Source organism: Mastacembelus armatus, chromosome 10 (genome assembly GCF_900324485.2).
Source record: "Mastacembelus armatus chromosome 10, fMasArm1.2, whole genome shotgun sequence".
NCBI classification, from domain to species: domain Eukaryota; kingdom Metazoa; phylum Chordata; class Actinopteri; order Synbranchiformes; family Mastacembelidae; genus Mastacembelus; species Mastacembelus armatus.
In genome coordinates this window covers 25,784,093-25,799,647 of record NC_046642.1, presented here as the reverse complement: position 1 = coordinate 25,799,647, position 15,555 = coordinate 25,784,093, and the positions used below count along the sequence as shown (strand labels likewise).

General features: G+C 39.5%; 2 protein-coding genes across 2 annotated transcripts; both read left to right on the top strand.

Moving 5' to 3' along the window:
- The first annotated feature begins 6,173 nt into the window (after positions 1-6,173).
- LOC113144125 (fibroblast growth factor 4-like) lies at positions 6,174-9,014 on the top strand. The gene is made up of 3 exons (XM_026329868.1): positions 6,174-6,459; positions 7,127-7,230; positions 8,838-9,014. The coding sequence occupies exons 1-3, from the start codon at positions 6,174-6,176 to the stop codon at positions 9,012-9,014; spliced, it is 567 nt and encodes a 188-aa protein (XP_026185653.1).
- A 3,451-nt stretch (positions 9,015-12,465) lies between these two features.
- Positions 12,466-15,029, top strand: LOC113144462 (stress-70 protein, mitochondrial-like). Its single transcript, XM_026330535.2, has 4 exons — positions 12,466-12,765; positions 13,523-13,581; positions 14,069-14,156; positions 14,844-15,029. Exons 1-4 carry the CDS (start codon positions 12,700-12,702, stop codon positions 15,027-15,029), a joined length of 399 nt encoding a protein of 132 aa, XP_026186320.1. The 5' UTR covers positions 12,466-12,699.
- Positions 15,030-15,555: the final 526 nt, after the last annotated feature.

The following is a 15,555-nucleotide window of genomic DNA, read 5'->3' as shown; positions in this document are numbered from 1 at the left end:
ATTTATGCTGTACTGTTGTCCAACTCCAGTCCAACTGTAAGTTTGAAGGTTAGGTTGGGAACAGCTTGTGAGGCAAAGAGGAAATCCTGCATATACCAGGCTTTCTCATTTCAATTCAGCCCGTAGTTGGGTCTACAGTCTATAATGGCTGCAAAGGTAAGTAGTATGTGGTGCCTGAATTTGAACAAAAACAAGAACAGCATATTTTCCAGAGTCCCAAGCTCTTCCTACTGCCTCCAGCAATTCAGACCAGCTTTTTCTGCAGCCAGCAATCCCAGCACGATTTCTCTGGAAGCTATTTTCTCATTTACATTTATTTACTTCAAATCTTATCCATCTCTAAAAGATGTCACCTCTGTGATTCAACTTTTCTGACTGTATTGTATGAAAAAAATAAAATTTGGTGTGATACAATTAACATTTTCATAGTTTTTCTAATTTGGGGTGAAATTCTTTTTCTTTCAAGAAAGAATATAGTACAAATGCTGCATCAGATTGAAGGTATGAATTTGCTTAGTGCAGGTGCTTACTCAGTGTCTTGCATGTCAGTGGCAGTTTATAGGCACAGAAAGAACTGCAGAAAAGAATACACCAAAATTAATGAAGAAATGATTTTTCAACAGGTCATCTTAGAAAAGTGCACATTCAGTGTTAAGCATGCTTTGCTATCCCCAGTAAATTTACCTTGGGTGAAAGAAAACAATTCATGCTTTATTATCTCATTCTTTGTAAAGTAGCAACAAATGTCACAGGAAAACAGCAGTGTATAGTGATTGAAGAATATATTAGTCTGACCATGTTGTGTTGTTTGAGGGAAATATTTGCTGTTGTTTTATGTTTTGCTGGGGGCAGCATGGTGGCTGACTGGTTAGCACTGTTGCCTCACAGCAAGAAGGTTCCTGTTTCAAAACCCATCAAGGGCCTTTCTGTGTGGAGTTTGCATGTTCTCCCTGTGCTTGTGTGGGTTTTCTCCAGGTACTCTGGTTTCCTCCCACAGTCCAAAAACATGTATGTCAGATTGGTGACTCTAAATTGCCCATAGGAGTGAGTGTGAGTGTGTGAGGTTGTTTGTCTCTATGTGGCCCTGTGATGGACTGGTGACCTGTCCAGGGTGTACCCCTGCCTTTCACCCAAAGAGAGCTGGGATAGGCTCCAGCAGATCCCTGTGACCCTAAATAGGAATAGGTGGGTATAGATAATGGATGGATGAATGGATGTTCTAGACATCCATGCCTCAGACAAAAAAATATTCTTTGGAGTGCCAGAACCTGCAACGTACCTTTTCAGCAAATATGCATGAAGCCAGATCAACAGCTTGTCAGTGGCACAGTTTCTCCACATGGCTCAGGGGAAAACTCTGTTGACGAGGTTTGATTTCAGAGCAAATGGTGGTTACCCACGTCACATCTACCATAGGGGTATCTCCTGGTGCGGTGAGTAGTGCTTTACACAATCTATTATTGCCTCTGTCTCTCTTTTTTGCCTGAGCCCTGCAATGAGCACTACATGAGAACTGCAGTGACGCACTACATGTCACATGATATCAATTCTCCACTGCTGCTGTTTTTATGCCGTATATGCAGAGTTGATAGGGCAGCACTCGTTGGTACTACTAAATGTATACTGCCCAGCAGCAGCATAACAAGAATTAAGGGGAAAATGTACAATAAATATAAATGATATTTGTTATTTAGCATTTCATTTATTTCTAATTACCTTGTGATATTTATAACATATATAAAAATCATAAGCCGTTCTATTCTAGGCATTAAAAGCAAACCATGGGCACCAACTGTCAGCTCATGGCTGTTCTTCCCTTGACGATGGAAGGAAGATGTTGACATGATAGTGCCCAACTTTGTGCTGTTTATAAAAATCCTTTATATTAATCCTGATGAGATGAACAAAAATACCAGTATGACTTATAATGGAGTGGTTGGGGTTATTTTCGACAGCCAGGGTTTGGAAGACAATCCCAATAATATTGAGTAACCAGTGTAGCAGTCTAGATATCTCCATGTATCTGTATATATAAATATATATACACACATATATGGCTTTTATAGTCCTTGGGCAGATGGCAGTTAGTCAACTAGGGGTTGGATGAAATAACGCTGAATAGCTGATCTGAAACTGAAAACTCCCATTTCAGGGTTAATCAACTCAGAGTTCAGGGTTAAGTTCAGAGTTTGTTTAATCTGCTTTCTGGAATACACAACAGGTCACAACAACAGACAAACAATGGCTGGTAAGACACAAACAATTCTAACGTCTCATGTTTTTATAATACACTCTTTAAATATTTGCAACGCTGGAGAAACCGTAAGTGAATCCTACAGTTAATAGCTGGTTGAACCTCCCTTGGCAGCAATGACCTGTAGAACATTCAGGAGGAATTTCGGACCTTTGCTCTTTAGAGACCTGCTTCAGCATTTGTAGGATGTCTGGTATGAACAGCTCTTTTGAGATCATAATTTTTATGGGGTTATGGTCTGGGCTCTGACTGGGCCACTGTTAAACTTTGGAATTTAGTTTCTCCTTGATGATGGCAGGTTGTCCAGGCCCTGAGGTTACACAGCAAGCCTAAATCATGATGCTCCAACCACCATACTTCATCTTTGGGATGATTGGGATGATGTGATGATGTTGGTAAGCTGTGGCCTTTTTGCACCACACATAAAGCTGAGTGTTCTATGCAAACAATTTAACTTTTGTTTCATCAGTTCACAAAACTGTTCCCCAGTAGTGCTGTGGATTGCCAAGGTCCTCTTTGGCAAAGTTCAGTCTTTTTTGGAGACCAGCAGCTTCATCTGTGGTGTTCTGCCACGAATACCCGTTGAAAAACTAACATGTGGTTGACTCATGAACAGCGATGTTTGCAAGTTCTGCTGATGCCTTTAGCTGTTACTTGTGGCTTCTTCTTTACCTCACTGAGGATTATGCGTTATGCCTTTGAAGTCATCCCAGCTGGGCAACCACTTCCTAGAAGAGTAGCCACAGTACCAAATGGTCTCCATTTATAGCCAGTTTGTCTAACAGTGGCCTGATGGATTCCTAGACACTTTGACATGTCTTCATATCCCTTACACAGCCTAATGCTGATCAACTACTCTTGATTGTCTGTCTCCTTTTTGTGAGGCATGGCTCACAACAGATGCTTCTTATGAACTGCAAAATTAAATTGTTTGAGGGTCTTTCATCAATCACAATGGCTCTAAACCACACCTGCAAACTAATTTCTTGCAAATATTGCAAATATTTAAGAGTGTATAATAAAAACAGGAGACGTTAGTATTGTTTATGTCTTACCAGCTTGTGTTTGTCTGTTGTTGTGACTTAGATGAAAATCTAATTACATTTTATGGCAAATTAATGCAAAAAAGCAGTTAATGCAGCACATTAAACAGCATGTGAACACAGCTGCAAATGTTGCTTGGGTCCAGTTAGATGCTGCTGTGATCCTTGCTTTGCAGTCTGTCTTTGGAATGTGGACTTTTGCCATGAGATCACAGCTAGGTTGTCCTGCTGGGGGCAATTCAATGTACACCCTGCTTGTGCATGGATGCACAGTAGAATAGTGCACCACCACTTCTACATTAGCTGCACTTTCCTGCAGCTCCTCTGGAGTCATAAGGGGGTTTAGCTTATTAGCAGATTTGCAGTTAGATCTGAAAGTTTTCCCACAGCTTGTCTTCACTTATACAATTTACATGAATTGCCATTTATTCATGAGAAGACAATTTCAAGCTCAAGCCTCAAGCCTCAGTGTCCCAGTTCCTATCACTGTCAGTGTAAAATAATGTGGTTTTACTGAAATCAAGTCAATGATGAATGACACTACTGCATGTTGACCTAGATTCAATAATCAGATTATGTTTATAATTCATGGCAATTAATACAACACCCGAAAAGTGTACTGTTACACCGTTAACTAAATAAGATAACATATTTAGTAACATTACAGGAATGTGGAGCTTGGCATTGCTTTAAAATGGAACATGAGACTATTAGAATTTGATTAAATAAATAAAATGACTCTACAGTGCTGTGAAAAGTATTTACCCCATTCCTGATTTTTTTTTTTGCATATGTCACAATTAAATGACTAAGATCATCAACAATATATTAATATTACAGAAAGATAACCTGATTTAATTAAAAAATGCAGTTTTTAAATGAATAAATAAATCATGAATTAACTGGGATTTACCACATTTTTTGGACAGCTGAGTTACATTTCACTTGCCACACCAAGGCCCGATTACTGCCAGACCTGTTGAATCAAGAAATCACTTAAATTCAACCTCTCTAAAAAAGTGAAGCACACTGAAAGATCTCAAAAAGCAATACATCATGCCACAATCTGAAGACATTCAAGAACAGATGAGAAACAAAATAATTGACATGCATCAGTCTGGAAAGGGTTACTAAGCCATTTCTAAGGCTTTATGATTTAGCAAGGGGTGTCACATTTCAATAAATCTAGACCCAAGCCTGCAGACAAACCACTTTATTCATTGAAAAACGGGCGGGTAACTATGAACATATAAGGCCTAAAGATGTCACAGGAAACGGGAAACAGGTAACACAAGGAAACACTGAGAAAACAGAGATTGGTGAGATGACTGTAATCAACTAAAGAAGCAGTATGATCTGGCAATGAGGGAACGAAAGGCTGCAGTCAGCACAGGTGGAGGAGAGAGATGAAAGACGACAGGTGAGGCAGAGACAGCAGACTGAACTGTGAAATCTAAACTCTGTGTTGAATGCAAACCCCATGCAAAATGCAGTTGTCCACATTATGCCTTAGTTCTTTCTGTAGAAATCCTATCAGCAGCAGGATTTTGACTGAACACAAATGACATAGTCTCTACAAAAAGGACCACCTGGTGTCTCTGTGACCACAGGGAAAAATCAGTGATCTGTACAATGTACATTAGCTGGATGGCTGTGCTGAACTTATCAGAATTTCCACAGCAACAACTGGGATTAATATAAAACAATGTGCCTTAGAGGAAGAGGCAACTGATGTCTACAGTTGCTCTTTCTAATTGTCACTCACTGAAAAGTAAAATGAACTGACAGAAAAAGTTAAATGTGATAAGACAAATGTTGGAAATGATTAATTTGCCATATAAAGAATGAAGTGAAACCAGATGATCCTTTAAAATGAATCTGTTTTTCAATCTGAAAACACATCATCATGAGGGCAGATGGCTGTCTAACCAAAAGAGGAACAACCACCAAACCAAAAAATGGAAGCTGATTTTATAGCATTCAACTGATATGAAGTAATGAGCTATGCTATGTTACAATAGATGTTAAAGTTTAAAAAACAACTACAAAAAATGTTTGACAAGTTAACAAATCTCAATCAAACAAACTAAGACAAAAATGTACGATATATACAAGTTTTATAAAGATAGCCTTTCTTTACGTTGGAAGAACAAATAGCATTTTTTGAAAATTTAAAGCAACTCATTCATTTATATGTTTAAGTTGAAAGAAATAATATTGTTTTGTGGAGCTTCTATCTAGCAATGTTACAATAAAAAGGCCCACTATTTTATGATACAGAACATGTAACTATTATAATATACAGGATAATTTCCTAATTTTAACATACTCAGTTTCCAAATGTGTCCCTTACAATAAGTGTTTCCCACAGAGGCAGTTCCTGAATGGGCCCTTTACATCCATTTCTCGCTGAGATATCTCTCTGAATTTATTTTGTTCATCTACGTTGCTGTGCATTTGCGTGTTCCCCTTTGTTGTCTGTCACTATGTGTTTTATGTATTTTATAGTTTGTGAGCTAATACAGCATCTGTGACTCACAAACAAACAAGACAGCAGGTGGTGTGTGATGTAATATTGGGGCACATATAAGTCTTCTGAGTGTCTGCTGGGTCTACCTGAGCAGGAAACAAAACCAAGAAGGAGATAAATCACTGGTAAGCTGGACCCTTCATGGGTCCAGTCAGGATATGTCTGAATACTCTCAGTGAAACATTTGTCTGAGATTTAAAAAGTGTTGAGGCAAAAAGTTGAGGCATTTTCTTCTGGTGTTTCTTTGAGTAAAGCTGGAAAAATTTTACAGCCATTTTTGTTCTTAGTAAATGAACATTTAACTGGGCTTTACAATAACTGTATGCCTTCGGATCGGTGAGCAGAGATGTCATCATCCAAGCTCCCTCTGCTCATCTATGGGATTCTCCTGTGCAGCTTTTTTGCTCCTCTCCCAGTCATCAGCAGTAAGAGACAATCTACACAGAGTGATGGGCCATTGGTTCAGGCCAGCAGCAGCTCCTGGGACAAGAGGGAGGTGACATCTAGAGATGGAGAGTACCTGCTCGGGATAAAACGACTACGAAGACTTTACTGTAATGTGGGCATTGGCTTCCACATTCAGGTCTTACCAAATGGCAAGATCACAGGCGTGCACAATGAAAACAGATACAGTAAGTAATTTTCATGTAAAGCAGACAAATAGCTGTGGTACCGGTTAAAACCAGCTGGTGTACAAATTCAACCAAATCATTTTTATGTTATGAACAAGGCAAACATCAAAACTTGAATTACTACAGTGAGAATTTGGATTTACTGAATTAGGAATCAGTGATTCCTGTATTAATTGTTAACTGGAACAATTATGGTGAAATTAAATACACATATGTGGGGAAACATTTAGCTTTTCACCAATCTCATAGCTACGGTATGTGGTTCAAATGTTTGATCAGAATCATTACATCTAATAGAAAAATATAAAGTTTTAACTTGATGTCGTTTTTGTTTTATGAGTACTGACTCTATTAACATAATAGAGTTATCCCATGATAAAGCAGACACTGTCCAGACTATCTTAAGGAGGACTAATTTCCTGTGTTCTAGGAAAAAAATGACTTCATCATAACAAAAAAAGCTGACCAAAAAACCACATCAGAATAATAAGCCTTATTTCACTGGTGAAGAATGAGTGAAGAATGTAACAGTACACACACCACACCTTCTAAAATGCTTTACTTTCTCTTTGCTCACTTCATAGTACTGTCAAACACAACAGAAAAATTAGCCTCCACATTTGCGTTTCTCTATTTTTATATAATCTGTCTGCTGCTTCCATCCCAGCCCTTCTAGAAATTTCCCCTGTGGACAAAGGAGTGGTGACTCTGTTTGGACTGAGAAGCAGACTCTTCATTGCCATGAATGGCAAAGGGAAACTCTATGGCTCGGTAAGAACTGAATGGGATTTGATAATGGGAAATTCAGGCAGTCTTGTAGTTAATTAGTAAGTCAGTGTGTCTGCTCAGTGCCAGCTCAGTGAGGTGAGTCGTCCACTGCAGCTGCTTCTCTGGTTGATGAGATGATGATGGATGTTTGAAATCTTTACAAATTTAATAACAAAAATAATCACATGTAAATAAGTATTCACAGCCTTTGCTCAATACTTTGTTGAAGCACCTTTGGCACCAATTACAGCCTCAAGTCTTTTTGAATATGATGCTACAAGCTTGGCACACCTATTTTTTGGCAGTTTCTCGTACTCTTCTTTACAGTACCTCTCAAGCTCCATCAAGTTGGATGGGGAGCATTGGTTCACAGCCGTAGCTGAATAGTATTCTTTGAGGAAAATGTGGAGCTGCTAATTCTTATTTCTTTTCTTCTTATTAATTACACATTTCACTCAAAAGGCTAAAATGTCATATTTAATTATTAGATTTAACCACAATTTATTATTTATTTTGTGTGGATGTAATTTATTTACTGAAGGTTTTCACAAATCAGTTTCTTTATTCTAAGGTAAAGCATATCTATCATAAAGCAAATAAATTCACTGTTAGAAACATATATATGTTGTTGCACTAACGTGAATTTTCTTCATTTAATACAATGTCCATCCATCCTGTAATCCATTTGCCTTTCAGCTGCAGAGATCAGTTCCCTATGCATTCTGCATTCAACTTGTTTAAAGACTGTTTTGCTGGGCTGTTAACCAGTACCCAGTGCTGTTATAGTACTATTCTAAAACCACATCAGAAAATCTAGCCTAAGATTGAAGACACTTAGTCTTTGTGTTAGTGTCTTTCTAATTATACTCCCAAAAGCATCACTCCAGTGTTTCCGCTGCTTCTGCCTGATTTCATTCTATGTCACAGTTAACACTGTTTTGTTGTGGCTCTAAGCCAGAGCTGTAATTTTTCATTCATGTGTGAATGCTCACACATAGGAGAGATCAGCTCTAGTTAATATAAGTATAAATGCTGACTGAAGAAACTCAGCCATAAGCTAAGCAGCAGTTAGTCATCAAGTTACTCATCTATCTGCAGGTGTGCAGGTACAGGATCGAGGGGGAGGAAGATTGACCTTTGGCTGGAAGTGCTGCTAGACCACTGGGAGTCTAACCTACCCACCCAACCCTCTCATTATATTACTATAAAACATTGTGCGAATGTTTCTGCAGAAGATGGGTGGTTTGATGATAAATGACAACGTAGTTTTTGCAGGTTTACATAAACAGGAGTATAAACTGGTTTCCTGTACTCCAATTTTTAAGCGGCTCACTGTACCATTTTTTTTCTTGGTCCACTGTAGTATATTTACTTAAACATCTGTTAGTGTGCACTCAGATAATATCTTAGACAGATATATAGGTGTAAAGCAAATGTACATGGCCCTATATTCATGAATAAAAACTGAAAATTGAATATGTGGGCATCAACAGATTAGGAATGCTAAAACAACTGGCAACATTAACAAAAAATATTGACGCTGACATTGGCTTGATAGGTGACTGTTTTCTGTTGTCCCACTCTCCTTATCATCTTTTTCCAACCCTCAGGGCCACTACAGTGATGAATGCAATTTCAAGGAAAACCTCCTGGCCAACAACTATAATGCCTATGAATCAGCTGTGTACCCTAGTATGTACATCGGCCTAAGCAAGACCGGCAAAACCAAGAGAGGCAACCGGGTCACACCAACCATGACCATGACACACTTTCTTCCCAGGATATGAACTTAAGATGTAAACTCCAAACTGCTGTTTGGTCACATCTTGCTGCTGGAAGATGTGACCAAAGTGAAAAAAATCTGCTGCAAAATGAAATGTTCTTGCCCAATTGCAAACTTACTAGCAGGCAATGCTTCCATTAACTGATATACACCCACCCAACATGAGTAAATCAATTATCAGCGTTACCATTGATACTGTGTTATTTTTCTTTTCTTTTAAAATGCATTTTATTTATTTTAATATTGGGGTTCCATCTGAGAACAAATGTAATTTTTTCCATCAGCGTCCATGCAGCATCCCTTGGCAAGAAACCACTCATATACGCAAAAGTATGCTTTGTGTTGCACCACCATTATCCACCCTCAATACACAGTGGCCGGTACATTCATGGCTGAATGAGAATACTTTTTTTCACACCAGATCAGTTTGATTGTTGCCTATTTGTGTTTGAGATGCTCATTGCTTAATTTCTGCAACTAAAAAATATTTTTATTATTTATTCAAATAAGATAGATAAATACTATTAATTCCCAAAGAGAAATTTAAGATCCTATAATTCCATACACTAAAATTGTATGTGTATATGCCACCACTGAGACCAGCAAGCTGATATACACCATGGCAACAGTGATCCTTGAGATGCTTGGCCACAAAATATACACCACCACTAAGGAGCAGTATCCTGCATGGAGAAGGAGGTTAGAGGCAAAATAAGGGCAACACGGAGAGAAGTTAGAACTGCAGAGAAGTGGGATGAAGTTGGGTAAGAAGTACAGCAAGCTGTCCATACCAGAGGCCCTGGAGACAATGACTCACAGCCCTGGCCACAAAGTTAGCCAATTATCAGAACAGCAGAGAGGTGGGATGAAGAAAGAGTTGGGTAACAAGTACAACAAGCTGTCCATAGCTGAGGCACATGCCTGAAGAGGTACACCAGAGAAATAGAAGCAAGGAGAATAAAAAGGGTGTTCTCCACCAAACCATCCAAAGTGCACTCTCAGTGACAGGGTAACAACATGAGAGCAGACCCACCAAGGCTGGACACTGAACAATACTGGAAAAACATATGGGAGAAGGAGGAATCACATAACACCAATGCCCAGTGGCTGGTGGACCTGAGAGCAGACCACAACAACCTCTCTGAACAGGAACCAATAACCATCACAATGGCAGATATCCGAGAAAGTTTCTTAAGCATGAAGAACTGGACAACATGGGGACCTGACATGATCCAGGCCTACTGACTAAAGAAGCTAACTGCACTCCATGAGTGCCTGGCAGCTCAAATGACCCAGCTGCTAATGGATACAACTCACCCTGAGTTTTATATATATATATATATATATATATATATAATATTATAATATAATATATAATATTATATATTATTCTTATTTGAATAAATATATATACATATATATATGTATATATATATATATATATATATATATACATATATATATATATGTATATGTATTTATCTATATCATAGTATCCATTAATGGATGGGACTCACCCAGAGTGGCTAACTGAAGGCAGGACAGTCCTGATCCTGAAGTACCCCCAAAAGGGAGCAGTCCCATCCACCTACCGCCCGATAACCTGCCTCTGCACAACATGGAAGCTCCTGTCAGGTATCATAGTGGCTAAGATGAGTAAGCACATGGCTCAATATATGAGCGGGGCCCAGAAAGGAATGGGTAAGGGCACCAGGGGAGCAAAACATCAACTACTGGTAAATAAAGCAGTCACTAGAGACTGTAAGACCAGACGACCAGCCTGTACACCGCCTGGATTGACTACAAGAAAGCCTACGTCTTAATGCCTCACACATGAATCCTGGAATGCCTGGAGCTATACAACATCAATAGGACTCTAAGAACCTTCATAAGGAACTCAATGGAACTGTGGAAAACAACCCTAGTGGCCAACCTTAAGCCAATTGCACAAGTCTCCATCAAGTGCGGCATCTACCAATGAGATGCTCTATCCCCCGCCACTCCAAGACAGGCTTTGGATACCGACTATGAAATGGAGCAACCATCAGCCACCACCTGTACATGGATGACATCAAGCTGTACACCCGGGGTGAGCGAGAGATTGACTCACTGATCCACACCACCAGGATCTACAGCAATGACATTGGAATGTCATTCGGACTAGACAAGTGTGGTTGAATGATAACGAAGAAAGGGAAGGTTGTCAGGACTGAAGGAATTGAACTGCCAGAAGGCAGCATAGTGGATTTAGAGGAAAGCTACAAGTACCTTGGAATCCCACAAGCAAATGGGAACCAAGAAGAAGCCACAAGGAAAGCAGCCACAGCCTATAGAGAGTAAGGCAAGTCCTAAGAAGTTGGCTATGGGAAGAACAAGGTCCAAGTGTCCTGCCGGTCATCAGATACCCACTGGTATAATAAGCTGGCCAAAAGAGGACATAGAAGCCACTGATGTCAAGACAAGGAAGCTCCTCACAATGCATGGAGGACTGCACCCCAAATCCAGCATCCTGAGACTGTACACTAAGAGGAAGGAAGGAGGCAGAGGACTGGTGAGCGTCAGAGCTACCATCCAAGATGAAACAGCCAAGATCCATGAGTACATCAGGAAGATGGCCCAGAGTGATGGAGTACTTAGTGAATATCTCAGGCAACAGAAGCCAGATGCAGAGGAAGAGGAGCAAGAACCATCATGGCAGGACAAACCCCTGCACGGTATGTACCACCAACAGATAGAAGTGGCTGATATCAAAAAGTCCTACCAGTGTTTTTTTGTTGGAACTTCTAGAGATACTGGACATATATAATTCAAATTCTCCACTTTCTTCTTCTAAAAAGGAGAGTTGGATAAAAACTTGCATTTGTGGATGTGAAATTACCCAAATATACTATTTAGGTTAATTATCAATTTCCTGTTTAAGTCATTTTTTTAAATGAAAGTCAAATATAATATGTTCAAATTTGAAGGAAAATGCTACTACAGCACTCTTTCCAAAATGTTTAGTGATGGGACAATTCCAAAATAAATGACTGATAGTTTCAAGGTGTTCTTTACATAAAGTAGAGTTAGGGTCTATAGTTTTGATATATTTGATCACATATTGATTAGTTTGATGAATTCAATGCAAAAGTTTAAAAAAGCCGTCTCATTTTGATTTTTATTCTGATGTAATAATAAAACACAACGGAAGCTCTGATGTAACACACGTGAAAGCTCTCTCTACATCATGACCTTCACAGACCCACTGCTTGAGTCTGTCCTTTTCTCTGCATGATCCCAACAAAGTAGAAAAATAGGACAAATTGGTTACATTTTGATAGTAACAATAGAAGTGGTCAATGAGATATACTAATTCAGCAATACAATACGTATAGTACATTACTAAGTAGTTCTAAATATTTTTTAGCTGGTAAAAATCATTCAGGCAGTAAGTATGCTGCCCGATTTGGGGTCTTTCAGCCGCGCATGGTGCAACATGAGTTGGATCGTTCCAGAAGAACCTTCGTAGTCCGGGTCTTGTCGCACTATCTTCGGCCTGAGCTCTGCAGTCTCGTTGACCCGCCGCTGGCACCCTGAGACACCTGGACTTTGACATCTGTTTTGTAGTTGTTGCTTTTCCACCGTGTGGCGGTGTGCTTCCATAGTAAGTCTTTCTGAAGTTTAGTTAGCCCGTTAGCTCATCTCGCACCATGTTGAGTGTTGCTAGAAGCGTTTTAAGGACAGGTACAATAAAAGTACCCTCTCCTATCAAGAAGGTGAGTTTCTAATCTATATACACACACACACACACACACACACACACATACACACATATGTAGTTGTATCAGTAGTTACAAATGCAAATATTGTCTTTGGATTCGATCGAGCCGAGTTGTGTCTGGCCAGCTTAGCATGCAAACAGAGCTAGCGTTAGCTTCAGGCCAGTTTAGCTTAGTCTGTGGTGATTATCGAAATATCGTGAGACTATCGCTAATTGTGAAGAAGCCGTCTGTGTTTTTTGACCAAATAATCCCTCATAAAACGGAGTGGTATGAAGAAAATAACGCTGTAGCTCGGTCTGCTCTTGGGAGACTTGCTGTTATGGAGCCAATTGAATTGTTAGCGACCAAGCTAACTTCACGTGCGGCAGCTATCGTGGAGTTAAAACACGTGACTTTGTGCGGTGTGCGTTTGTCAGTGACATTATGCGGTGTGGTGCGGGTGCTGTAGTAGATCAGTGACCTTGGGTGAGGCTTCACGTAGCCCAGTGTTTCATTAACACGTCATAATCAACGCATGTAGAGCGTCACGTGGTGCAATTTGATTGGTAATGTCTTGTCATAGATTAGCACCTCTGGATGTTATGTTCCGGGTACATGCATGTTGTTCTCCGTAACTACACACCTTAGTCTGTAGTCGAATGAAAAATTAGAATAGGCACAGGCATTAAGTATTTATAGTTAGTTAGTTTATAGGGTTATTGCTCAAAGACATTTAGGACCAAGCAGTAACTGTTTTGTGATGTACTTGTAGGATTGCTGGTGTGGTTTTAAGCCAGATGCTTTCAGAGCCCTGTCTAGGAGAGACTATGCGTAAGTATTATCTACAATAACTGTAAGTATACAACAGCTCAAAACCTTGACAACACTCTTATTCAATTCAGTGTGTCCACACTTTTAACTGATAGTGTATTTCTTGAAAATGCAGCTGACCAATAGCCAAGCCAATAGTGACTAAACAGTTGTATCAGTAGCACACCCCAGTCTTTAAGAGCCACTGTCCTGCCTGTTTACCAGCTGTTTACCCTGCCCTTCCAAACCCTGGTTGACTGAACACACCTGATCCAGATAATCAGCAGTGGGTAGGACAGGGATAGTTGGACAGTAAGTAGGGCAGTGGCTCTTGAGGACTGGGGCTGGATACACTTGCTCCATATGATGAGTGAGGGCACTAGAAACAATAGCTTTTCACATTAATAGTCTGTAGAGAGTAGAGAATAAAAAGACTGTAGCTTCTAAAACATTCTTGAAATATACATTGTATGTTAGAATATTACATGTTTATGTGTCTATGTTACAGGTCAGAAGCAGTCAAAGGTGCAGTCATTGGCATTGACTTGGGAACTACCAATTCATGTGTTGCGGTCATGGAGGGGAAACAGGCCAAGGTGACGATAAACAGGCACTTCCCATGTCAGTTAGACTCAGTGTAGTTGTTTAAAACTGTTAGCTGTGACTGTTAGCACCACAGAGATCTGTTGTATACTCATAACAATTAGTGCTCTTAGGTATCTAGTTTATCCTTATCCTTCTCACTGAGGTTTTTGGGTCCTTCCTTTAAGAATTTCTTTAACCAAACACTTGCCTGCTAATACGATAACTGTATTGACACTTGACATTTTATAGGAGTATTTAATAGTGTAACATTTAGGAAAATGATAGTGTTTATTTGCTAGTGTCGATGAGGTGTTCAGCTATGTTTATTGTTAAGGTTGTACTTAGTGGTCATATTGTATTATACTGAAACAATCTTCTCCTTTATGTTCGTAATGGACAGTATATTACATATACCTCTTAGTGTAGTATAGTCCAGTTAAACACCAATGAAAACTTTAGCCTCAGTAATGGTAAAATTGGCTGTGTCAGTTACAACTGAAATCAATTGATTACAAGGGTTATAATAGTCATTAAATGTAAAGTTTTTTTTTTTTTGGCTTCTTTAATAGTGCAAAAATATGTGCTTCCTTGATCCTGAAAGTGGTTTGTGGGAAAAGAGTTTACAGCAGTGTCTGTTGGAGTTTCTTGGTTATCTGAGTGCGTGAGAAACACCTAAACACTTGGTGTTTGTCTCTCAGGTTCTGGAGAATGCAGAGGGAGCTAGGACGACTCCTTCAGTTATTGCCTTCACAGCAGATGGGGAGCGTCTGGTGGGTATGCCTGCTAAACGCCAGGCTGTCACCAACCCTCAGAACACACTCTACGCCACAAAGAGACTGATTGGACGTCGCTATGATGATCCTGAGGTCCAGAAAGATCTGTAAGCATCTTGGCATCTTGGTCACCACCAATATATTGTATCACTGTATGTGCTAATTTCAAAAAAGTAATGTTTGATCGTGACATCTACACCCCAGTGAACTCAATCAACTTTGAGTTTATAGGGGTAAGTGAATATAATCAAACAACTTTGACCCAGGTATCCAACAATGTCTTGGACCGCATCATATTAGATTGTAGCTCTTTTATTATAGCTAGTTAACTTTTGCTCACAGTTTCCCCCATCTGGTTGAGGGGAGCAATTGTTTAAGTGTTGTAAATACTATCGCTGTATAAGTTTCTGAGTGGACAGCGCAGTAGATGTCAATTTGTTGACTAAGCTGATGGAACCGGTGAATCCAGACTGTAAGTCGATATTGATTCGTGTTCGGGGTCATGTTCAATCGCTTTCTTTTCCTCGCTTCCTCCGACAAAACCTGCTCAGGCTTCAGCAGCAGTAAAATTTGTCTGGTTAAGAGTTGTTCTACCACTGAAATAATACAGTTATTGACATTATTTTAAGGTCGACAA